The following is a 25,100-nucleotide window of genomic DNA, read 5'->3' on the forward strand; positions in this document are numbered from 1 at the left end:
GGAATAAAACAAGTTGGATAATTACGACTACATCGGAACAGAGTAACAACCTGCTTCTGAAAGCTGCACGCCTGGATCGATCACCTGGGCCATCACTTAAATCTTCCCCTCCCACTCAGGAATCTCCCCGGATTATACATTTTAGAAAGCCCCGCCAACCTAACATTCCAGCTTTTCAAAATAAATAAGTCTGTACTTTACACAAACAATCTGTCTTCATTCCCATGTCAAGTTCTGATTGGAGCGATAAGAGACATTCCTCAAACAAATACCTCACATAGCTCCCTCCCTCGAGATGACTCGATAACCAGAATATTACTTACTTTTCATTGAGGACGCCACTTTTACTCATCTGTTCATTTGGAGTATGGCATCTCATTATTTCTTATTAAAAAAAAATTGGATCTAATTTCTTATTTAATTTGGAATTCATTTGTGGAATCAAGTTCTTAAGGGAAACGATGCAAGTTTAAGATGGAGAGAAGTGTGGCAGGGATGTATCCAGGAAACTGTCTGAAATGTGGTATTAAGGTAAGAGTGGTATGGATTCCTTGATACATCCAGGGACTGCAGTAAAACTGACCAGATTTGTTCCAATATAGAAACTGTCTGGCAGAAGTACCTGGGATGAAGTTTAATTCGAATCCAATTCAAACTATGGAATGGAATCAGGATCGGAATGTGGATCAGCATCAGCGCTCCGACCTCTAGGAACAACAAAAAAAATTGGAAGTTGTGAATTTTGGTCAAACTGCTAATTGCGAGGTTCAGAATTGCCTGGGCTTTTGAAAATAAATGACCCGTAAAGCTCAAAACCTACCAGCGTTTACCTGCCGCACTCAGGGCGACTCCAGCGTTATCACAGACAGACAACAGTTACGTAACATCTTCTTCTGGAAGTAGTTTTATTTTAATAAAAAGAGTCATGAGCAAACCAGAACCTGACTTTTTCTTTGCGTCCCATAAATAACTGCTCTCTGAAACATTTGTCCAGGTCGAACTAAACTTCTAATGCAGCCAATTCAAATGATTAAACTGCCCAATTTATTAGCCTGCAGCCTTCAGTTGATCCTGTGAATCATTACGTAAAGTCTGTCCTCTGCAAGCGGTCCAATATCTCCTTGGCACTGACCCAGCCTCGCGCCTCCTCTCCCCTGTAGGCCCCTTCAAGGAATCTCCACATATAAAAACCTTTTCACCTCTGGGGGGGAGCAAGAGAGAGAGAGGGAGGAATTCCCGCCTCGCCAAATTCCTCCATGCTGTTTGTTAGGGCTTACAGTGCTAGTAAAGTGAGAAGTCAAAGGACTCAGAAACCAGATTTTTTTTTCCACTTTATTTCAGTTCCATCAGTATGTTCATCAGTGGGAAGCCAGTAAAACACAATTATTTCCCTCCTGGCCTTTCACTGCCCCACATGGAGGATATTAACATTCCAACAGTTCTCTTAATGATGAGGACAAAGTAGGCCGCAGGGGACAGTTCATGACAGCACTGGCACGGTATGCACATTCCTGCACTGATTCCCTGCTTGACTGGCTGGTGGGCCACTGCAGGAAGGGTCGAGGTGCTGCCGCTGCTGCTGGGGGATGAGTAGATGGGCAAATCAGTGGAGCTAGAATGAAGGCTGCCCTCTCTCTCTCCCTCCCTGCTGTCTGGAATGTCTGGACACATGTAGATATGTGGTATTTACACAGCTATGACCAACAAGTGGGGAGGATGGACACTCCTTTGGCTCACAGCAACATTCCTCTCTCAGGAAGTTGATGCAGAGAGGACATTAATGCTGCATTCCAGGTGACTTGAAAAATTGGAATATGCAGCCTCTCGAAAGGAAAAGTGCAAAGGAACGCTGCCTAGAGCCAGAACTCTGACAAGTGACTCCGGTGGAATTCAGCAACCAAAATGGGAGGATAAAAAAGCACCATTGAGGCAAAGTGACAATAAAACCTCACAAATGTTACTGCTGGTGTCAAAAGAGAGCACCTGTGTTCAGGCAGACGACTCCTCTGAGGAGATAGAGGTTGGAGACCACTTAATAAAGCTCAGCGGGCACAAGAACCCACACATCTGGAAGCTCTAGTATCTTCCCTTCAGATACGGTGACGACTTCCTGAAACAATTTGAAAAAAATAATGGAAACCTGAAGAACTCATGAGCTGTTGGAATGTGTTAGAGCCCTGACAAAACACAGGGGGAGCTGAGTCTCTGTTGCAATCACAAAAATGCAAGTGGTTGTGGATAAAAAAAAAAAACACCTAAAAAAAAAACTATGATGCTCAAATGCAGATGTTGTTGGGGCGAATCAAGACATTTAAATACGACACTTTGGTCTCATTCTGTAAATTCTGAATTCTAACAGGTATTTTCTGCTTCTCTGTCAACTTAAAAATCAAACTCTTAGTTCATAAGGACAGCACCAGATAAATATGTACCTTAAAAACTGCTTAACAAAGTCAAGACCTTTTCTGCAGTTTAAGAAGTCACATTTTAAACAACAATGCATATTTTGCCTGCAAGTACACGTCAACAGACGTCTTACAAATGTTTTGTTTTTTTCCCCACTCCTGCACTAAATCTTTGTAAGACCAGAATGTAGAAAGAGCCAGCAACCTATACATAGCTTGAAGCTAACGGTGACTGTCGGCTAACGTTGTTTACAAACCCCCCGAGATATAATCCACTAATTCTTTATCCAGCCCGTCAGTAATCCACAGACACTTAACTTGTACCTGGATTAAGCAATGCACATGAGAGTTTGTAAACAATCAGTTTTTATTAGTCATTAGTTTGCTGTTTTTAGCTGTTGGTCGCCATTAGCCTCAAGCTAAATATAATGGATGGAGAGATAGAAAAAAAACATCTTTTTGAGTACTTGAAAAGTAAAGTACACTTTTGGGGTGAGGTATCACTTTAAAGAGACTCACGAAGGTGTCAATGTTGTGTTTTGTCGTTGCTGATGTTGCTGTGTGTTAAGTGGGGAGATGCAATGACTGGTGTTGAACAGTAAATTAGCCTTTATCAGCTGTTCATTGAAGACCGGCAGGACAAAAACAAGCCAAAACACATGAACACTTGTACAACTTGGCTTCTGTAAGAAAACCAGAATGCCAAAGACATCGTGATCCAATCAGTTACGCAAGACAAATTCTAGGCATTATGTGTAACTTGTACATCTTGACCTTCACTGCAGGGCATGTTTGGACCTGGTAGTTAACACGCGTGTAGTTCTGCGGTCTGACAGCACTGAGATGATCTCTGAGGCGCAAACTGTAAAAATAAGAACGTCTGTCGAGGAATGAACGTCGCTAAAGTTCAGTTCAGTGCAACACAAATCAAATGCCCACTGAAGTACAAGAACGTTGTTTCGAGGCCTGCTGTTCAAGGCACCTCTCTGGTGCTCACTCCACTCTCCTCAAACACTGACCGCTCTCCTCAGACAGCTGGGCAGTCGTGCCCTGAGCCCTCTGGCAGGTGCTGCGACACCGTCCTGACGTTCCTCTCTTTCATATCCTGGATGTGGCTGTCAAGTCTCTGGAGCAGCGCCTTGGAGCGGAGGCTTTCCTCAACTAAGAACCGACAGGCCGTGTCATGTGCAGATGACTCTGGCGACAACTCCTAGGGTAAGAAATACCATAAAAGAGGGAAAATAAATTATAGACATTTTGTCAAGTGGTTTGGTGCAAAATTGATAATTTCCTTCAGAAGGTTACGGTGTTGGAAACGTTAGGCATGGTTGGAACAAGGGGCTTGGAAAAGGAAGACAACAGGTCAGCCCATTGTTTAGGAGGTCTACAGCCAGCTACCAGTGACCTGAAAATATTTAGGAATATTGGTAAAGACAACAGGCTGCACGGTGGTGCAGTGGTCAGCACTGTCGCCTCACAGCAAGAAGGTTCCGGGTTCAAGCCCCGGCTCGGGCAGGGGATCTTTCTGTGTGGAGTCTCCATGTTCTCCCTGTTCCTGCGTGGGTTCTCTCTGGTACTCCGGCTTCCTCCCACAGTCCAAAGACATCAAGAGGGGACGAGGCTGATTGATACTCTAAATTGACCGTAGGTATGAATGTGAGTGTGAATGGTTGTTCGTCTCTCTATGTTGGCCCTGCGATGGACCTGTCCAGGGTGAACCCCACCTCACGCCCGTAGCCACTGGGATAGGCTCCACCCCCCCACGACCCTTAACAGGAATAAGTGGAAGACGATGGATGGTAAAGACAACAGCAGCAGAAACAGTCGGTCAGTCAAGCGAGTTAAATGTTACATCAGAGTTTATTCCAATCAGGGGTTTCTATCTCCCTTGTTACACATTTACTTTTTCAAGACATAAGAAAACCCCACCTCAGGCAAGGATAAAAAATCCTTTTTGAATTTCACTGTTTCCATCAACCTTTACTACCGTAATTCAATACTTCAAAACGAACCTTAAACAAAAAGATACGGAAAATTTGTTGATGGAAATGCATTAATTGAGACTCTTTGCTAAACACAGGCGTGAATGAGTGATGAGCATCACCTCTGGAGAGGGTGTGGTTTTCTCCCGGGAGTCTTCTGAGCAGGAGCTCTGTCCATCAGCCGGACAGTCATTGGAGCTTGGTACCGAGTTTCTCCTGGTGAGTCGTCTGTTGTTACCAGAGCTGGAGGAGGATGCAGATGAAGACCCGCTGTCGTGGGCTGGGCTGCAGGGCTGCTCCTTGGAGGAGTGGGACAAGGTGTGCAGCTGTTCAAAAATCCTCTGGATGTTCTCCTCGTGACTGGTGGAGTTCTCCTGCGATGCAGCTTTGCTGGTCCGCACCTCCTCCCTGTGTTTGCCATGTCTGGTCTCTGCATTACTACAGGTTCAAAAAAGACGTTGAATGAGGGTAACATTTCTAATTATGAATTACTTGACATTCATGTGTTTGCCACGTATAAGTACCAATCCTGAATGGACTGTTGTCGGTCAGTGCTGGCGCAACTGAGCAGAACTTGCTCATATCTGTTCCTGTTGGTCTGGTTAGAGGCCTCCAGCCGTCTGTGTGTCTCGGCCAGTTCTTGCTGTAGTTGCCCATTCTGCTGTTCTGGGCTGCTCACAGATGACACACAACTCTCCCTCTGGGCAAGCGGGGAATCACCCTTCTGAGGAGAGCCAGGTGATCTGCTCAGTGAGTCACATTAAGAAACAGATTTTCCTGTCTGTAAAAGTATGTAGTGACTGTGCAACAAAGTGGGCAAACCTTCAGTGAGTTAGACTCGGACGTCTGCAGCAGCCGCAGATGATGGTTCTCATCTTGTAAAGCGTCCAGCTGGGCCTGAGTCACCTGAGCGAGTAGGAGGGCAGGAAAAATGACGCTCACTTTAATGTTGATACTTTCAACTACAAATAACAGTCTCTAAACAGATGATGCACTCCAGTAAGATGCAAACAAAACAAACTAAAAATAAAGCTTGGGGACGTTTGTCTGTGGTTCTCCTGGTTAACCCAGCCTGACACATTCACATGTGTTGCCATCGTATCTGGGAGCCATTTCTATATTGAAGTCACAGCAGCATTGAATAAAGGACTATTACATTGACCTGCTTTTCGTATATCATGGGAGCAGATGAGAATCATTCAATGACTGTACATGTTGGACTTTCTTATTAAATGAGTCATCATCATGACCTCCTTTCTTATTATCCTAACACGTAACTGACCTTGCTTTTAGGCACCAGGAGGAAAAGATCTCAAGAGAATCAGCTCTGTCCATAAATGTCCCAAAATGCCTGACTGAAGCTGCAAGAAGCATAAACCCCAAAGTCCCCCGTGTCTGAACGACAATTAGCATCATTTAAGTTGTTTGATGAAGCTACAGGATCCACGTCTCAGAACAAGTGTTACCTAATGATGTTCCACAGGTGCCGACACACGGCTCTTTGAAGGGAGGGATGTCGTTAATTCCCCTGGAATCATTCTGCTTTCTGTGGTAGCGCCTGTGCTAATGGTGTGTGAGGGGTGCGGTTGTGATGGAGCTACGTTCCAAGGAGGGAACACACTGTGACGTAGCTCTGTTCTGAAGAGGAACGTTGCAATGATGAGGCTATGGTCTAAAGAATCAACGTGCTGTGAGCAGCCGGATGTCAGAACTGGCCAAATCATAATGAGACAAATTTATTGATTACAGAAGTGTTGTGGGTGACATCGCAGCTTGGGCAGAGGACAGGTTTTTTTTTCTTCTTTTAAAGTATGACTCAGCATCTTTCGCAATGAAATCAAAGTTCTGAGAATCAGGTCAAATACGGACAAAAAGAGAATAATAACTCAGGGAATCACACGCCCCCCCAGGCCCCCAGCTGTCTGCCAATGTTGTCCCCTGATCAGTGCAGCTGAATATTTCTCTGCCTTAATCAGACTGTCTTGAGAGTGTGAGAGGACATTTGTTTTGGCATACACACTTGAAGCTCGGCGGCCTTTTGTTCTGCTCGCTCCAGCTCTCGACTAAGTTGCTGCTTGACGCTGGATGAAGAGCTGCTCAGCTTGGCGATGGTGAGGTCACGCTGGTGCAGCTCTCCGGTCAGCTTCGACACTTCCTTCCTCATGCCCTCCACCTCTCCACCGTGAGTCTGCCTGGCCCTCTGCAGCTCCTCTCGGAGCTGCAGCAGTAATACGGACGTTATTTGGGTACACATTTGACAGAGAAAAGACGGTTTGTCAATTAAAATCTTTATGCTCCGACCTTTTTAATCTCTGCAACAGAGGAGTCAAACTCTGCTTTAACTTTACTCAGTTCTTGCTCAGTCTTTGAGAGGTCGGCTCCCTGCAGGCTTTCCCTCTCCAGTCTGGACACATCAAAAGAGGAAACGGATGCATGGTGGTGGTGAATTCCAAAGATCACCACAATAATCAAGACGGCGCCCAGTGAGGATGTAAGCACTCACCGCTCTTTGAGACACGCCACCTCAGCCCTGAGGTGACCTTCACACGCTTGGGAACGCTGAAGCTTGGTGACAGTCTTCTCCAGGTCCTTTCTGAGCATGTCCACACCAGCATGGCCGCGGGTGACCAGGCAGTCCTCCAGAGAGCTGCGTACACGCCAACATGCAATAAACACTCACACAACTGCTCCTGTCACTTAACCTGATATTTACAACATGCTTCACCCGGTGTTGTTTCAAGTCAAAACCCTTCCATCAGTTACAAGCTCATCAGAGATGCCTGAGTGTACATCACCCTCTAGTGAATTAAACTGTGTACTACATCACACCAGACACATTTCCAGACAGAAATCCACCCACCGAATTACTCGATCTTTAGCTTGCAGTAATTGGTTGAGTCTTGCCGCCTCAGTAACCACCCTCCGGTGCTCCAGACTGGCTCGTGGCACAAATGAATCCTGGGAGTTCAGCGTGGCGTGACGTTCCCCCCTCTCCTCTGAACACACCTGACAACCAGACAAACATCCTCAACACACACACTCCCATTTTAATCTCCTGAACAGCAGGACATACCATGACAACATCGGCATCTTCTATTTCCATCATTGTGAAGTTCCAGATCTACCTTGACTGGCATGCAGGGCTGAGAAATTCATCATATATTAATCATACATGTATAAGACTTATAAGATTAATCAAACAACTCTGAGGCAGACCCCCCCCCCCAAAAAAAAAATCACTCAATCATTTCAAAGTGGGCTTCAATTAAAGTGTGAATAATGTGAATAAGAAAGATTTGATTTTGTTTAATGTTGGGACTCATTATGAAATTGTAATATCAATCAAAATAATATCAATTTTTCCAATTCTTTCACTTCTGAATCAAAATTATGATTTTAATTAGCTAGGCTCTTGTTAATAAGTGTTAATCTAATCAACACTTTCCCTTTAATAAAAAACAAAAAAACAAAAACAAGCATATAAGCAATCGTTAATAGACGATGTTGAAGTTTGAAATACCCACAAGATTGACTGGGTGTATTATGATTGCATGTATTACAAATATTACAGCCGATGAGATTTAATACCTGTTTAAATCTAACAGACGGGGTATCACAAGGAGTGTCAGTGAACAGCAGCGCTCCTCAGAATAAGTCAGAGGATTCAATATTAATATTTATCAATATATTTCAATACTTTGGAGCAGTCATTCCCAAATGTTATTAAATTTGAAATATCAGCTACCAACCCAAATATTTGCACAACACTGATCAAACATGGGACTTAAAATTCCTTATCTATTTCAGAAAAGGGCGGCACGGTGGATGGATGGATTTCAGAAAAGGAACGGTTCTATGTGAATGTGGGCCTATAGTAATCTAGGGCAAATTAATTATCCTTGAGCAAGATACTGATACTGATACTGATACTGCTCCTGATGGCCCTGCGACGGACTGGTGACCCATCCAGGGTGAACCCTGCCTCTCGCCCAATGTCAGCTGGGATAGGCTCCAGCTGATGTCTTTGGACTGTGAGAGGAAGCTGGAGTACTGGAGAGAACCCACACAGGCACAGGGAGAACATGCAGACTCACACAGAAAGACCCCCTGCCCGAGCCGGGACTCAAACCTGGAACCTTCTGGCTGTGAGGTGACAGTACTGACCGCTGCACCACCGAGCCGCCCAATGATATTAATGTCCTATGAATAAAATTTCCCAGTATGCAACCAAATATGAATGTGCTATAATCATAATTATTCATATAACTGAATGGTTTGATTATTTAATTGTATATTAAAAATGTATTTGGATTTTGGAGACACCTGCAGTACTGTCAAAAACCACCAGGGGGCCACAGCTCATCAGGAATCAATCCCACAGATGACACTAAAATTAAAGCCTCAACAAACATGGTGCTTTACATGTAAAACAGTTTAAAAGTTAATCAGAGGCACTGAAGTTTTTATACACTCTTACAGGACACAGTTGTGTGTGTGTGTTTGTTCACCATGTGTGTGTGCGCTGGGATTTATATTTTCAGGTTATTGCTCAAAATGTGTAAAAAACTGAATTGGTTCTCTCAGTCTTTTGGTCCTCTTGGATTATGAGGGCCTGACTAGCAGTGGACCCCGGGGTCCCATCATGATCACGGTAATCTGCCACCACTTGTCACATCTTAGAGACACCCTATCTGATGAGACAGGTACCCTGGATGGCATCACCTTGGCCCCCAGCACGACTGTAAGGAACCTAGGAGTTCTCTTTGATCAGGATCTGTTCTTGAACTCACACATAAAGCAAATCTCCAGGACTGCTTTCTTTCATTTACGTAACATCGCTAAGATCAGACACATCCTGTGTCAAAAGGATGCAGAAAAACTAGTCCCTGCCTTTGTCACTTCCAGGCTGGATTACTGCACCTCCCTCCTATCAGGCTGCACCAGGAGGTCCCTAAAGACTCTCCAGCTGGTCCAGAACACTGCTGCCCGCGTGTTGACTAGAACTGGTAGCAGAGACCATGTCTCTCCTGTGCTGGCTTCCCTGCATGGCTCCACTGGCTCCAAATTCAGAATAGAATTCAAAATTCTCCTTCTACCATCAAAGTCCTCAACAATCAGGCTCCTTCATACATGACAGAGCTCCTAGTCCCCTATGATCCAGCTAGAACCTTTCACTCCCAGGATGCAGGGTTACTGCTGGTTCCTAGAGTTCTAACAGTAGAATGGAGCCAGAGCCTTCAGCTAGCAGGCTCCCCTCCTGTGGAACTGTCTCCCAGTTTCGGTCCGGGATGCAGGCACCCTCTTTATGTTTAAGAGCAGACTTAAGACCTCCTTTTTGATCAGGCTTATAGTTGGGCTGCTTAGGCTGGCCCTTAGATCTGCTGCTATAGGCTTAGACTGCCGGGGATCTCCCATAGTGCACTGGGCTTCTCTCTCCTCCTCTCTTTCCTCTCTGTCCTCCTATATGTGTTAATAAATCATACTCATATGTGTTACTAACTCCTCTTCTGCTCCGGAGCCTTCAGGCTCCCCTCATCCCAGATCCTGGTGCTGCTGGAGGAGGCTGCAGACCTGAAGGGGCTCAAGCTGCCACCCGTAGCTCCACCTGCTCACGTCCCCGTCTGTCCATCAGTCTCTTCCCTTTCTCTCTCTCTTTATCTCTGTCCCACTCTTTCCTTCTGCATATCTGTCTTCCTCCATTATCTGTCTTTGTCTCTGCCCCACTCTCCTGCTCTCTGTCCCCTCAACCGGTCAAAGCAGAAGGGCGTCCCCACTGATCCTGGATCTGCTCAACATTTCTGCCTGATAAAAGGAGGGTTTTTGTCACCACAGTTGCAGAATGTGCTGCTGATGGAGAATTGTTGGGTGTAGGTTCATTGAAGGAGTGGTACTGGACCTGCTCAACTTGGAAAGTGTCATGAGGTAACTTTTGTTGTGATTTGGCGCGAGACAAATAAAATTGACTTGACTTGTCCAGGTTCCTAACATTCCACCAACCTTCTGTTCTTCCTGGTATTTTTCCATCCATGTCTCGAGGGGTCGCAGGTGCTCCAGTTCCAGCTCCTGAGTGTGCAGGTCGTCCTGAGCTTTCTCCAGCTGAGTCCGCAGACGCTGCATCTCAAAGCCCTCGCCACGCTCCTGCTCCCCCTGCTGAGACTTAGCCAAGCCAAGGAGAGCCATTCTCATTAGTGCAGAGTCTCCTTTCTCTCAACATCGGATCTCTGGAGTACTTCACATTTTGTGTTTGTGCCATGACTCTGATTTTACCTTCAAGTGAACAAGCTCATCTGTCAGACTCTTATTCTGGACCTCCATGGCTGTTAGGTGGTTCTGGTACTGTAAGCGCTGCTGCTCCCACTCAACAGAACGCTGCTGATACTCCTGCGGGAAGATGACAGTGTCCCATATGACCAGCAAATGGCAACAGAGGAAAAACTGCAGATGAATGGCGTTATGATGTACCTGTAGCTTTTTATTGAGGCGCATCACTTCAGAAAGCTCCATCTCTTTAGTGTGGGCTCCTCCGCTGGCCTCCTTCACCTGCTTGCGCTGAAGCTTGTGATAACTTCTTTTGAGTTTATCCAACTGTAGAAAAAAACGGTAGATCAGGTGGAAAATGCTGTAAGGTCTGGAAGTGGTTGAGTGACGTATTCAGTCATATCATCAGTGCAAATGGTTCCATTACATCGTTCTGTTGTACCTTTTCTTTGATTTTAGGTTGTTGAATCAGTTGAAAGACTGATGTGTCTTCAAACAAGAGCCAAACAACTTTTTTTTTTTTTTTTTTTAGAGTTTAGCAATTTCAGTGCTTGTTGCAGACTTAAGAAACATGTATAAGATGCATGTTTCAATCTGCGGACCAGTCACAGGTCATGTCCAGGCCTACATCTACACGGGACGTCTGGATGCCTGAATCAGATATTTAACTGTACTTAAGATGGTGACCCAGATCTAATAGCCATGTTTACATCAGCCTAACGCTGCATATGCATATGCTGGTTTGGTTGCACAGACGGAAAACAAAGCAAACTGAAAACCAACCAGTCGTTTGGTGCACTTGCAAAGGGATCAAACAAGAGGGAGGAAATCATCCTGAATGCTGCTCCTCCAGGGCCGAACCCCTGCGTTGATGTGGGTCTCAGGTGGTGCAGAAACAGATCTAATGAGCTGAACAGCAGAGAACTGACAGCTGATCGTTCACCTGACACAAGTGTCAGAGAGCAGGGCTTTTATTCACCCTACCTCCGAAAGAGAACAGGAAGGAGTGAGTGGAACACTAAAGAGTGCAGCCCTTCACCTGATGTTCTTCAATAAGATATTTTCTTCACATCCCACATCTACAGACAATGAAGCTGTGGTTAAATGGGCCATTTATAGGGATTTTTCTCATCCCGACAAAAAGGCAACAGGTGGAGTAAAATGTCCATGTGAGGTATATGTTGGAGAAAATAATTCCTTTAGGTGGGTGGATGAATCATGTGTACGTGCAGATTCAGCAGTATGGAGCGGGGATTAGTGATAGCAATCATAGGCAGGTGACTTCAGATGGTGTACACTTGCCTGACTCTTCATCTTTTTTGTTGCATCTTTCATCCATTTTCAGTGACACACAGTAACCATAGTAACTAGGAGTACTACCTGAATCAACACGCCACAATCTTCGCACTTCTCCGTGACGTCCTACTGACAACGACAGATATATCAATCTGTCCACTTGGATGACGGACAAATAATCAAAGATTCATTTCTGATTTATTTCCACACATATTATGATGGAAAGAATTCTCCACGTCAGCACAAAAAAAGAAGATGCTTCGAGTCACTCGAACTGAAGAGGGTTCATGAGACCTTGCTGTACTAGAGCGAGACAGAGTCCTGGTGAGGAGGCTGGCACCTTGCTTGGCAGCCTCAAACACCTCTGAGTGTGCGATTGAGGCAACGCTGAACACTTTGAGTGCCATAAAGACAGAAAAGCATGATATAAACTTCAGCCATGTACCACTAACACTCATGTGATTTTAACCAGCTGTGTGACACAACCATCTTACCTCATCACGGACTCTTTGCAGTTGCTGCTCGTACTTGGTAACTAACTCCTGACGACCAGTCTGGGTGTCATCCAGCTGGTTGCGGAGTAATTCAATCTGTGATGAGGGGTAAAAAGTTGAATACCAAAATAGCATCATGATTTAGGGACATAAGTATTAGATGAGTCTCTTGTTCACCTCAAGGTCCCTCCGTGCAACAAGATTCCTGGAAGTCAACAGCTCCTCTTCCACATTTCTCAGGAGGAGCTGGACGGCCTGCATCTCAGCCTCCCACTCCCTCCTCTGATGGTTGATCATGATGTCAATCTGTCGCATCAATTCCTGGAGTTCGGGCTCACAGGAGGACAGCACGGAGCTGATGTAAGCACGTCACACACACACAAACACAAACACACACACAAACACACACACACACACACACACACACACACACGATGAAGTCTCCATCACAGAATGTTTGTCACACTAATAAAGAATGCCAACTTATGTATGATTGATTTGAGTTTAACTGTTGTTACGTTACCTCAGATCCAAGTTTTGCAGAGACCCCAGAGATCCCGCCATCTAAAAGAATGACACTAATCCAGTAAAATGTTAGTCTATTCAACGTCCTATGAACACCTTACACCGCGAGTCTACTGGATGTCTGCATAACACTTTAATTTGCTTAAAGTTAGCGACTAAATCTTAGCTAACTTACCTAGCAACCTCTGGCAGCAATGTTAGGTAACGTTGAATAAAAAAATAATTTCAATCAATAAGCGGCAACTAACTTACGTCGACTTGGTTGAATCACTGGTCAAGCTAACTGGAGTACGCTGCTAACGGAGATGTATGTTTCAAAGATTCCTAGTTAGCTCGTTAGCCTTGGCTGTTTACTATTTGGAACTTAAGTTGTCATCGTTTTCTGGACTTCCATACACGAAACTGCACAACAGTTCCTGATGTAAGGCGGTAACACCGCCTCTCGCCTGTGACGTCACCACGCCGTACGTTATTCCAGCACTGGTCTGCCGCAAGTCAACACAAGTGCACGTGGCTCTGCTGCAAGGTAAACCACGTACATCTTGGTTTCTACCCGCACTGCTGACATTCTGTTTCCAAGTCAAATGCTAAAGCTTCGAGGTCATGTTACAGAATTAATCTTTCAACATGTCGCATTCAAATTAATTTACGAAAATTGTTTTAATTCGCTTCATTTAGTTGTCAAGGGTTTAATCATCGCTCAGTTTTACATACTACAACAGTCATATATATATATATATATATATATATATATATATATATATATATATATATATGACTACGACAAGATAAAATTGTCATCCGGGTACTTTTTTAGGTTCCAGACTCTGCACTGCGTCAGACATCAGGCATGTGTAGCCGATCGCACAATCATGTTATTATGTTTTGCATTTAACAAATCATTTAATCAACGTCCAGGTCAGTTCAAGAGAAATGAATATATAGGCCTACACGAATTTCTTAGAGCACGTGGCTCGTTGGTCTAGGGGTATGATTCTCGCTTCGGGTGCGAGAGGTCCCGGGTTCAAATCCCGGACGAGCCCGTTTCTTTAGAGCGATGTTGATAAATGCTAAGCATCAAACATTGCATTTTATTTGTCTTGTCATGTTCTCAAAACCTTGTGGCACATCGTGAAAAGTCAATTCTAAGGCATTCTTTTTTAAACGAAAGCAATTGAACCAACCCATATTAGCACTGTTAAGCAGCGTGCTAAGCTCCGTCACCAGCCTGTAATAAAAGTTTGAGTAGTGCGAGGATCTGCTTCTCCGGAGCCTGCGAGCTCCCCGCATCCCAGATCTCTGGTGCTGCTGGAGGAGGGTACAGACCTGAAGAGGCTCAAGCTACCACCCGTAGCAGCACCAGCTCACGTCCCCGTCTGTCCATCGACTGTATTCCCTTTCTCTCTCTTAATCTCTGTCCCTCTCTTTCCTGTCTTCCTCCATTATCTGTCTTTGTCTCTGCCCCGCTCTCGTGCTCTCTTTCCCCCAACCACTCAAGGCAGAAGGCCGTCCGCACTGATCCTGGATCTGCTCGACGTTCCTGCCTGTTAAAAGGAAGGTTTTCGTCGGGATGTGTTTGCTGATGGAGAATTGTTGGGTGTAGATTCATAGGAGTGTGGTACTGGACCTGCTTGGGAAGTGTCATGAGATAACATTGTTGTGATATACAAATAAAATTGACGTGATTTAACTTAATTCACTCTGAACTGTGTAACATGGTGTTCCTTGGTAATGATTTATTATTTAAAATGCAGCGTTTTGCATGGCGGCTCGTTGGTCTAGGGGTATGATTCTCGCTTTGGGTGCGAGAGGTCCCGGGTTCAAATCCCGGACGAGCCCAGATGTTTTACTTTCTTAAAAATATCATTTCATCATTTATGTCAGTATAAACCGTGTCGTTCACTCTGTATTGAGCAGACCCTGCTCGGTTCGTTATCAGTGTTTGTTCACGTTTTGTTTGTTCCTTTCAACATCCCATACCCGGCTCCCCACCTGCCCTCCGACAAACGCGGAACAAAGAGCTGTTCCACCGCTCTGCCTCCACAGCTGTTGAGTTTTTGGGAGGGTCTAAACCCTGGGGGGGGGGGGGGGGGGGGGGGGCGAGAGAGAGAGAGAGAGAGAGAGAGAGACGTTGTTGTCCCACCCCCGCAACCAGACCAGACACTTCTAACAGGCGGCAGTCGAGCCTCCATTCATGGCAGTGTGGCTGACGGTTCAGTCCAAATAAAGACCTGGGGAGCAGCCTCTCTCTTCTAGGAGTATTTCAGTCTCTCCACGCCAACCGTAAGTCTTACATGTGTCTGGATTATTAAAAAACAAAACAAAAAAACTTTACCTATAAAATGTGATTCTGGATAAGATTTTATTTTCATTTATATTGTTGGCATTTAGAGTAAGAATATACTACGATGCAGTAATATGATTTTGTGTTATTCAGTTTCAAATTTCACATCTTTTAAGTTTAATCAGTTCTCAGCCAAACTGTAGTCAAATTGCATTTTGTTGATTTGAATAATAGCAATAATAAGTCTTAAAGTACCGGAGAGCTTTCTGTTAACCTTCAACAATGCTGAATAATACATTGACAATTTAATATGGTTCCAAATCTTGCTTTCTATTGTTGCCAATGTGAAGATGCGCACGGCGTGATGTAACTTCAACATTTCATTGTTAATAATGTTCAGCAGGGAGGCACAGACCTGTCGACACCTTCAACTGGACATACAATCACTGTCACTGGCTGGACGTCCTGATCGCCCACAGAAGATCTTTTTCATCCTCATCCTCCTGTGGTCCACCGGCCGGCTCCACAATGGTCCTGTGTGAGGAAAGCGAGTGTAGCGTCTGCTTCTCAGCCTACTCACGGATGGACAGGATCCCGCGGGTGCTCCACTGCAGACACACCTTCTGCGACCTCTGTCTGGAGACCATGTCGCAGGCCAGAAATGGGCTGCTCACTGTGGGCTGCCCACTGTGTCGTCGGGTGACCTGTATCGGACGCGGCCTGAGTCTGCAGGAAGCGCTGTGGGTCAACAGCAGGCTCTGGGACCAGATCCCAGAGGAGGAAGAGGCCGAGGAAGAGGAGCGTGAGCTGAAAGAAGAAGCTGAGGACGAGCGGATGGAGGCTCGGGAGCAAACCTCCTCTCAAGCAGAATGGTAAGGGCAGCAGCAGGTTCTCTCCAAACACTGTTTCATTTAAAACTTTCGGTGCTGGAGGGTTTAAGGCCTGAAGATTCCCCAACAGAATCAAATCACTTTTCAACCAGTGTTGAATTTGAAGAATTGGAACCCAAATCCAAAAAATTCCAGCTATCCTAAAACCATTCACATAGTCCTGTCAATAGGGGCATCTGTCCACAGAGCAGCCCCATTAGCACCTGGGCTCTGCTGCTGCTGCAGTAGGAAACCGTCTCTCACACGGGAACAACGGCAGAACCACATGTCAGAATTAATGTAACAGAATTTGATCAAAATCCCAATATGGCCTAAATCACAGTGGGGGCAATAATTGTTCAAGGTGGAAAGCGTGTGAATATCATTCTAAATGAAGCACGGTGGCGCTGCCGAGATACTCGACTGACTTATCATCACACCATTTTAATTTAAAAATGTTTTCAGTGCAAATGTCAGTGATGACACAAGAGTAAAGCTGAAGCGTTTCATAACATCAGTCACTGATGCTGAGTTTCCTTTTAAGAAAAACCCAAGCTGCTCTAACAGGAACCTGAATGTTCTAGTGTTTCCTCCAGGTCGTTTAGGACAAAGCTCAAGTTCCGCACATTCCTCAGAAAGTTCACTTTGACAAAGCGACCTCAAGAGAGGATTGTTCCTGGCTGTAATGTGTAAGTTCTGATTTTAGGAAAACACATCAATTTCATTAAAAACAAGATCTTAAACGGTAAACTGATATTTTTGTTTATTTTCTTTGAAGGGAAATGAAATCCTGGCGCAGACTTTCAACTGAAGACACATTTTGAGAAAGGAAAGACATGGACGCGAGTATTAGGGAGACACATGCTAGCTCTCAGGACCGTAGACTTCCCACCTCCAGCTCGCCAGTGGACAGACAGCTAGAACAGAACGGAGAACCTGTTTGTGCTCCTGTCAGGAGATTGTTGTTTGCCTCATCTCCTCATTATTTATTCTTGGCTTAATTCTTCCAGCTGGTGCTGTGGGATTTGGTTCAGCTGTCCCAGTGGGACTGACACCCCGAGACCCCCTCAGAGCAGATGGTCTCCTGAGGACATTCCCTGTCCACTGCTCACCATTGAGCAGTATTTATCTGCTTTTATTTAATAGAGGTAGCTGTCAGAGTATTTAATAAAGCTATTTTTAAAGTAATTTATCTGTGTTTTTATCTACTAATTCATGTTGATTGCATCATCCAGTCACCTGAAAGATTCACGAGCTGTTGGAAATGTTGCCGTTCACTCTGAACATCACTTAACACACATTCATTATTCAACTGTAGCCAGTAGGAGATTTCAAAAATAGCTTAAAGTGAATATTACATTTGTGGGATGGACACACAACAAAGCTATCGGACAAAAGATTCACTGAGCCATGAAAGTGGATTATGAGCTGCATTCACTGAGCATCTGGCCAGTTTTCCATGTTGAAGGATATTAGAATACTTGATCATCACTTTCATTCAACTGGCTGATATTCTTTTGTGTTATGTGCACAAAAAAATAAAATAAAAAGCAGAACTGACATAAGAAGATTAAAATGCATGCAATAAAACTTCAGTTGAAGGTCACCGTTAAGGGTTTGGCGTGTTTGGCGTCTCAGTCACGTTAAGGCCATTGTTTTGTGTCTAGTTGGAGATGCCTGATGGAGCCAGAAGTCCATTTGTTGCCAAGCCTGTTTGGTTGCCAACAGGCCGTTTCAACTGTAAGAATGTGAAATAGCATGTTGGGATTTTTTTTTTCCTCTCAGTGCTGCTGGGTGGTGTTATAGAAACTGACTGGCATCGTCTAACGTGAGGCTCATCGTGTGGCATCCAAGTTCTAAATGAGCTGGCGGCACCAGAGTTGGTTGTCTGGATCGCAGCCGCCGAGCTCGCTAACGCTAACAGGGCTGTGAGAGGAGTCGGTTTCACCTTCGCAATCGATTCCTTGGCTGCCACTGTGGTCCTGGTGGTGCAGATCTCTGAGATTATGGGGGCGACATGAGCAACTCATACCTGTGGAACTCCATTCCTCCATTACAAGTGGCCGTCCTGCTGCGAAAAGCTTACACAGACTACTACTACTACTACAAGTACCTGTAACTCAGACTTGAGTCAATAATCTTGCTCGGTCCAGTCTTGCTGACTGATTGAGGCAGTTCTCAGCTCAGGTGCCACAAACATCGTTCCTGGGAGGGGATGTGGTGTGGAGCAGCACAAACATGTTTCCACACAGCTGCCCGCTCCGTCTGTAGTACACAATGGAACATTCCTGACTGAGGATGTGTTTGTGTTTTCATCTCAACTATAACACACACCTTCAGGATTGATGCGCCGGTGCGAGACTGTGAAGTGGAACCTTGAACTGTTAATATAACACAACTAGAACTGGAACTGTGCCTGAGACGCTCTTCAAATTTTAGCTCTTTGACTTAAGAACGACTATTTTTCTTTCTTTCTGCAATTCAACAGAAATAACTTTAATGTCAAATCAAAATAAGAAATTCAGCATTCTTTTGTTCCAGCTTCTCAAATGTAAATTGTTTGTTCTTTAGTTTCTTTGCACAAAATAATGAACAAAGTGATTTGTTCATAATTTAATAAGGCATCTGGTTGGGTTTCGGGAAGCAGTTCCTGTGAGGAAGTGCGTCATTTTATAAACCAATTTGTTCATTAATCAAGATAATGAGCGCCAGTCTTACTAAACAGGTTTCGTGTCATTTAGACTGACACCTCATGTCACAATGGGGCTTTTAAAGTGCTGCATCAACTCACTGCACCCAGTCGGGAAGGTAGTTGCAGCCATGTGTCGGATTCAAAAACTGTTTGACAGGAGTATGCTAACACCTCTCACCCACAAACAGCCATTGTGCTAAGCTAACTAGCAGTCAGTTGGTCTCTGTGGGTCTCAGCCTCCTAATGCAGCAAGGGAGGCTGTGGGGAGGATGGAAAATGTGAAAATAAGTTGGTGTGTTCCTTCTATAGCTTTCTATCACGAAGGTCCATCGATGAGGCATGCCAGTGAAAAGAAATTGTCTTTTGCCTATCCCCTGACGGTTAATTCAGACCCAGAGCAGAAGATAATTCTCACGACAATTATGAATGGAAACTGGGAATACTTGATTTTGACTGGTAACCGTTCATGCACACGAACATGTTGAAGTACTTGTTTGACAACTGTTGCGTCATTGTTGTTGATCTCCACTAAAGTCAAATCTGTCATTTAAATAAAACAGTCAAAGTGAGTCACTGGAGTTCAATGAAGACACAATTTTGGTATTAAGACATCTTTATTAATCATTTTGGAGAGACATGCTAGATCTCGTTACAGTGTGAATGGAGCGCCGGCTCTGGACTCATCATGTCTGCTGCACAGAGCTGTGACAGAACATACACACCCTCACGGAACGACCACGGCCTCCATCCTCGAACGCAGAACCGCCAGCACGCAAGACCATGTGTTGCCATCACGTGGGAATTTTAAATAAGGACTTCATTTTCTTATTCGGGGGGAATACATATAAAAGGATTAAGACTTTTTTCCTCCGAAACAAAAACACCCAGGTCAAAAAGTGCTCTCCTAACAAGGCTGTGTGGTCTGTGGCGAGAGCTGTACATTCGTGATATTCAAAATCATAAACATCTGCACAGAAAGACGATAGAATATATAGATTTTTGTCCTTTCAAGGGGATGTTACGGAGCCCTGGCCCAAGAGGAAAAAATGTGTGTGTGTGTGTATACTTTTTTAATTATTATTTTGAGGCCCCGAGATGTGACCACTTCCCCTAGTTTATTTATTTTACATTTTTGAACAAGTTATATTTTGTGGCCGTAAACCCATAAAAAAACCAAAACTAAGACATCTCCATGGCGACTCCAGGGCTCCGTATACAGGTAACTTGAGCTGCGACCTGTCTCGTGACCCAGCAGCGACCTCCTGGGACTCTGGATCTAACCCTGTCTCTTCTTAACATTTGGCTCATCATGTGGGTTAGAAACATTCACTAGTTTTCACAAGTGTGCTCCTCTTTTTGGACACGCATGAACAATTTATAAATGCTCTACTCTACTCTAACACACAGTACTCCACGTTATGGAGATAAAGATTATTTCACCTACATCTAACTCTAAAACATGTTCTTCAAAAGTGCAGTAAGATTTCACCTCTAAGACAAAGTCAAATCAAAGTAGTGTTGACCGGTTGACTCCGCCCACCAGTACATTGATACCTGCCTCCAACTCCAAAGGCTGAGCATTGCAATGTGTCAGTATTCAATTAAAACACAAGCAGCAACTTAAACCTCACCTCCCTGGGGACGCCTTACGTGACAGTTTCTAGAACAATCGTCTTGAATTATGTGACTGTACATTTACAATGAAGCTCTTCACCTCGCTTCATATTAAACCTGAACCTTTGACATGTGCAAACTGGTATTTTGTAAAGAACTGAACTGCTCGCTCGTCGGACAGTCCAACAGTAAACTGATTTCCAAAGGTCTGCTCAGCTCTACAGATCTCCATGCGGCCCTTTGTGACAAGGCAAGGGCTTTGAATCTCTGCACGATTATAATCACGTCTATCAAGATAACACGAAATAATGCAACAACAGATCTCATTTTGTTGTGAGTGGGGGAGGAGGTGGGTTTCTACTGAAAAGAAGTGGTGACTTAAATGGTGACAAGAGTCCATCAGTAATGTGGCAAGAATGACACGACTTGGCAGTGGCCCTCTATAAATGCATTCTAACGTTGCGTATACAGAAAGCACACAATTACACATCCACACGACAAAAAATATTCTGAAGTCAAGTATACAAATCCAGTTTTCATAAACGAAAAACTTGGATTAGTCATGTTGAGAGTGCAGTAAGTCACTGGTGTACACTGGTAGACAGTACCTATGCTCAAAAACTAGGCATGCATTCCATATTCGAGATGTCCACGTCACCCTGGAACGCTACAATATGGATCCCACCAGGGTTACAGGCAGGAGCGATGGGACTGGTCCACCAGACTCGAAAGCCAGGCTTTGGTTTAAGAGTGGTTATATTTAAGTACTAAGCCCCAAGATGGTTAGAAGTTTAAAAAGACTACCGGGGGGGGGGGGGGGGGGGAGGGGGTTGTTTAGGTAGGAGTTTGGTGTGACTACATCTTGATAAGTTTAGAAACAGGACTTCAGGCTGCAACAATAGTGGGATCCATCAGTAGGCGTCTAGAACCATCTGTTCTCTTAAGTTCTCCAATACAAGAACTTGGTTGTTTGCATCTTTGAAAAAAAAAAAAATCCATGAGAAATTTCCCTAAATATACAAAAATACAAAAAGAAACTGGGAAACATTTCCACTTAAAAAAAACTGTATACACATAATATGCAACTTGGGGATTTTTTCCATATTTTCATCTTTTTCTTTCTTTTTTTGAAAGTCCTAAGACTTTTTGGCAGTTTCATTAACAAAGTAGGCTAGACTACTTTATATCCAAATTCATATATTGCTAGTTCCAACCATTAACCAATAGTCGGGTGAGGAGGCCAGATTCTCAACGTGCAAAAGTCAACTGCAGGTTAACCAATAGGAAGCAACATAAGAAGCATGTGGTGTAAACGATGATTTCCTCGGTGGTGCTGAGTATTAACAGGAGCAGCCGCCTTCGGTAGTCTGGGGCTCCGGCGGTTTGTCCAACTTGATGTCGATCACTGGGGAGAAGGTTAAGGAAACATGCTCAGGAGTAACCTGTACCAGATGATCCAGGCTGGACTCGCTTCCTGATGGGATGCTTTCGCACATGGAAACATTCTCAAAAAGGAACCACAGGGGGAAGTGAGGAATTCTAACATTTTTCTGCATGAGCAAACACCTGTAGTACCACTTCACCACCACTAGATGCCTCTGTTTGTTTTCCCAACATCCATCAGCCAAAATACGTACATCAAATATCTTCATAGTTTACCAGTTCAGTTAAATTTAAAACATTATTCCAATACACGCATTTCTAATTCATTTATTAAAGCAGTTTTGCACATGCCTATTAGTTCTTTCCTAACAAATTACCCCTCTAATGATGTGTATAATGCCTTCAGCTCCTCTCAAATTAGTGTGGCAATAAACCCAGAATGGATGTTGGCTGAAATCTTTGGCAGCGCTGTGCTTCCATTACAGCTGATGCACAATGGTGTGTTAATGGGTTGTAGCTGGAAGCCAGAATGATGTGTTCTCTATTACAGTTTCTGACTTGAGGAGACATGAAGTCACGACTGTTCCGGGTTTGAGTCCCGGCTCTGGCATGGGGTCTTTCTGTGTGGAGTCTCCATGTTCTCCCTGTTCCTGTGTGGGTTCTCTCTGGTACTCCAGCTTCCTCCCACAGTCCAAAGACATCAAGAGGGACCAGGTTAATCCAGACTCTAAATTGACCGTAGGTATGAATGTGAGAGCCAATGGTTGTCTGTCTCTATGTGTTGGCCCTGAGATGGACTGGTGACCTGTCCAGGGTGAACCCCGCCTCTCACCTGAAGGCTGCTGGGATAGGCTGTGGACCCCCTCCCCACGAACCTGAACAGGATAAGGGGTAGAAAATGGATGGGTGGATGGATGGATGGATGATAGAAGTCACGACTGCTTGTCAATGCTTTCATATACCGATGTTAGTGAATGTGGCAGCGCAGCAGTAACGGTGTGCTCTTTTACATATATTCACTCTCTCACTCTGCAGGGCGAAGCATGCAAGATGAAGGAGCCCACACCTCCAACTGTGGCATACATATGCAAGAGTGGAAACACTGTCCCACTGTGGCTCTTACGCATCCGTCCTACACAGGGGCTCTGCTTGATGTGTGTGTCTTCACATTTTATGACTGAAAGATGAGCAGACATTTGAAGGACGGTTTTTAAACATGAAATTCACAAGAGTTTCCATCTGAAATCTGGAGACTGAATCTCAGAAACTCACATTACCAAAGCAAATGAGCAGCCTGGGGTTTTTCCTAAACCTGTGTGTGTGTGTGTGTGTGTGTGTGTGTGTGTGTGTGTGTGTGTGTGTGTGTGTGTGTGTGTGTGTGTGTGTGTGTGTGTGTAGACGACACAGTCCACAGTATTCCATGAGCAGTGAGTAATGAGTCTTGTTTCTGTGCCACCAGTAGAACTGCAACAGATGAGTGACTTCAAGTTGCTCTCTCATATTATTCATTCCAAATGGCAGCCGGAGGAAACTGAGAGGTTTTGACTTCAGAACCCAAAAGTTGAATTTCAAAACTTCACAAAAATGTGTAAAAAAACCACATAAAGATATAATTGTCTTGAGGGTTCTTAATGGAGGTAAATGATCCGATGTGAGCAGCGAGACCACAAGAATTAGCAATATCTGACCTACGATTTGGCTGATTTTTTTCTGATAACCAATTCATTGTCAGATATTTCTAATGCATTTAATAAGCAAGGGAAAAAGAGATGGAAGGGAGAGAGAATCTATGCATAAGTTTATGCAATTATCCCTCCAACAGACAAACATGAGACAAATGTGTACATGTGTGTTGGAAGCGGAACATTTTACTGTTTAAAATAGTAGTAAATCACTTATTGTCCAAAATGACAAACTATGCAAAGGCATGAAGGGTTCAACAGTAGATCTGCACTTAAAAAGGTGATTTAATTAGCTATTATTGGCTGTAATTTGATGTATAGTTGATGTAGCGCTGGAAAACCTCATCTCCTTCCAGCTGAATGACGAAGCCTCAGATGTAACACTGATGAGACCAGCAAACTGAGGGGGGAGCGCCTGTGCCTGTTAAAGGGGGCTGTAGTTCGTTTGCTTTGGTCTGAATCAGTGGAGGAGCTGCAACTTTAATGGATAGGACAGTTAATTAACAACTATATATGTTATTTCAACACATCACTCTGGGCTCTGGGTTTCTTGACATTTTGTAGACTAAACAATTCAATGATTAATTGTGAAAATAATCATCAAGAATAACAAATGATGAGAATAAGTTGCAGGTCTTTTTCAACATTTCGTCAGGTGTGATGATGGTCAATCATCTATACGACATCATACACTTGACTGTCAATCAATCACGTCGACGTGACAGCTGCACCATCACATGCTTGCTTAGGGAGTTTTAAATGCACATTGTATAAGAATTAAACAGCTCTATGATTAACAAGACCGATGAGGTTGTAATAATGAGAGGCTGTAGCGCTGATTCGCTCGGATGTTACCTCATCTCCCAACTGTAGTTTCAACATTTTGCTGTCATTTATTATCTCACTGCAGCCGCTCTTCTTTGTGTCTCCTCTCCTCAGCTGCAGCATCCATTTTTAACCCAGAATGCACTGTGCTTGGGTTTGCTGCCTACATTAAGCTGTATATTGTACAAATTCAGATCACGTTCTCATCTGACATAAACTGACAAGGAAAGGGACTGTCCTGACTTCCCTGGAGGACCCCGACCCCGCTTGGGGTTAAACCTGTACATCTGGCTCTGAGCAGGTGAGGTAGGAGTGAAAGGGCCCTGACAACTCGATTCTTAGGAAATATTTAAGAGGTTCTCAGTATTCTCATTCAGGGGAAAAACACCGTTGTGTGCTGCAGCCATATGTTCATATGATGATAATGATCTGATAATGCAAGGGTGGCTTGTCATGTTTAACTTTTGCAGCTTCAGCAGCCAGCACCAGTGACATCAGCAGCAGTGTCATAACCTTCACCGTATAGCTTTGGCCTGGCAGTATTATGAGGCTGTTAGTAGTGTGGGAAGAGAAGTCGTATGGCATTTTTCAGCATGCTCATATATCACACACTGAGGACACCATACATTTTCTGATGGTGTTTTCCTGATCAGAGATAAAAACAAGTCAGGTTGGATATTTTCTTCAAACTCAACCTCAATGACCCCAGTGCCTGATGTGGGTCAAGCATCCTCATCATGCTCTCAGACATGATGAGGAATCGAAGAAATTGTTTGTGTGCAGAGAGGGAG

The 25,100-nt window shown here is 44.3% G+C and overlaps 3 protein-coding genes, 1 long non-coding RNA gene and 2 other non-coding genes across 12 annotated transcripts in view; 4 read left to right on the plus strand and 2 right to left on the minus strand.

Moving 5' to 3' along the window:
- Positions 1–1,333: 1,333 nt before the first annotated feature.
- Positions 1,334–13,367, minus strand: cep63 (centrosomal protein 63). Of its 4 annotated transcripts, none has more exons than XM_086225144.1 (15): positions 13,213–13,367; positions 12,959–12,999; positions 12,613–12,790; positions 12,436–12,531; positions 10,850–10,972; positions 10,655–10,768; positions 10,385–10,543; positions 7,248–7,393; positions 6,891–7,034; positions 6,689–6,791; positions 6,408–6,605; positions 5,210–5,293; positions 4,912–5,111; positions 4,510–4,825; positions 1,334–3,615 (listed from the first exon to the last, which is right to left on the minus strand). In XM_086225144.1, the coding sequence occupies exons 2-15, from the start codon at positions 12,997–12,999 to the stop codon at positions 3,433–3,435; spliced, it is 2,085 nt and encodes a 694-aa protein (XP_086081270.1). In that variant the 5' UTR covers positions 13,213–13,367; the 3' UTR covers positions 1,334–3,432. The 4 variants fall into 4 exon arrangements, with proteins under 4 accessions (XP_086081270.1, XP_086081268.1, XP_086081271.1 ...); XM_086225142.1 differs by having other exon boundaries at positions 12,959–13,013; XM_086225145.1 differs by having other exon boundaries at positions 13,136–13,367.
- Positions 13,368–13,931: 564 nt separating this feature from the next.
- trnap-cgg (transfer RNA proline (anticodon CGG)) lies at positions 13,932–14,003 on the plus strand. Its single transcript has one exon. It is a non-coding gene; the product is annotated as a tRNA-Pro (tRNA).
- A 724-nt stretch (positions 14,004–14,727) lies between these two features.
- trnap-ugg (transfer RNA proline (anticodon UGG)) lies at positions 14,728–14,799 on the plus strand. Its single transcript has one exon. It is a non-coding gene; the product is annotated as a tRNA-Pro (tRNA).
- A 285-nt stretch (positions 14,800–15,084) lies between these two features.
- LOC147250339 (uncharacterized) lies at positions 15,085–17,278 on the plus strand. Of its 3 annotated transcripts, none has more exons than XM_086224186.1 (4): positions 15,085–15,243; positions 15,645–16,116; positions 16,710–16,802; positions 16,892–17,278. In XM_086224186.1, the coding sequence occupies exons 2-4, from the start codon at positions 15,773–15,775 to the stop codon at positions 16,935–16,937; spliced, it is 483 nt and encodes a 160-aa protein (XP_086080312.1). In that variant the 5' UTR covers positions 15,085–15,243; positions 15,645–15,772; the 3' UTR covers positions 16,938–17,278. The 3 variants fall into 3 exon arrangements, with proteins under 3 accessions (XP_086080312.1, XP_086080310.1, XP_086080311.1); XM_086224184.1 differs by having other exon boundaries at positions 15,098–15,243; positions 16,698–16,802; XM_086224185.1 differs by having other exon boundaries at positions 15,098–15,243; positions 15,648–16,116; positions 16,698–16,802.
- A 2,122-nt stretch (positions 17,279–19,400) lies between these two features.
- Positions 19,401–25,100, minus strand: part of rab6ba (RAB6B, member RAS oncogene family a) — a 63,840-nt gene continuing 58,140 nt past the window's right edge. For both annotated transcript variants that reach the window (XM_086225008.1, XM_086225009.1), the window contains exon 8: positions 19,401–21,824. In XM_086225008.1, coding sequence (XP_086081134.1) covers positions 21,760–21,824 — 65 coding nt within the window. In that variant the 3' untranslated portion in view covers positions 19,401–21,759. The remainder of the gene's footprint in view (positions 21,825–25,100) is intronic.
- LOC147250341 (uncharacterized) lies at positions 21,778–23,176 on the plus strand. The gene is made up of 3 exons (XR_015119316.1): positions 21,778–21,948; positions 22,353–22,516; positions 22,838–23,176. It is a non-coding gene; the product is annotated as an uncharacterized LOC147250341 (long non-coding RNA).

Source organism: Aulostomus chinensis, chromosome 14, assembly GCF_037954235.1.
Source record: "Aulostomus chinensis isolate RoL2024-O1b breed Wild chromosome 14, RoL_Achi_v1.0, whole genome shotgun sequence".
In the NCBI taxonomy this organism is placed as follows: Eukaryota; Metazoa; Chordata; class Actinopteri; order Syngnathiformes; family Aulostomidae; genus Aulostomus; species Aulostomus chinensis.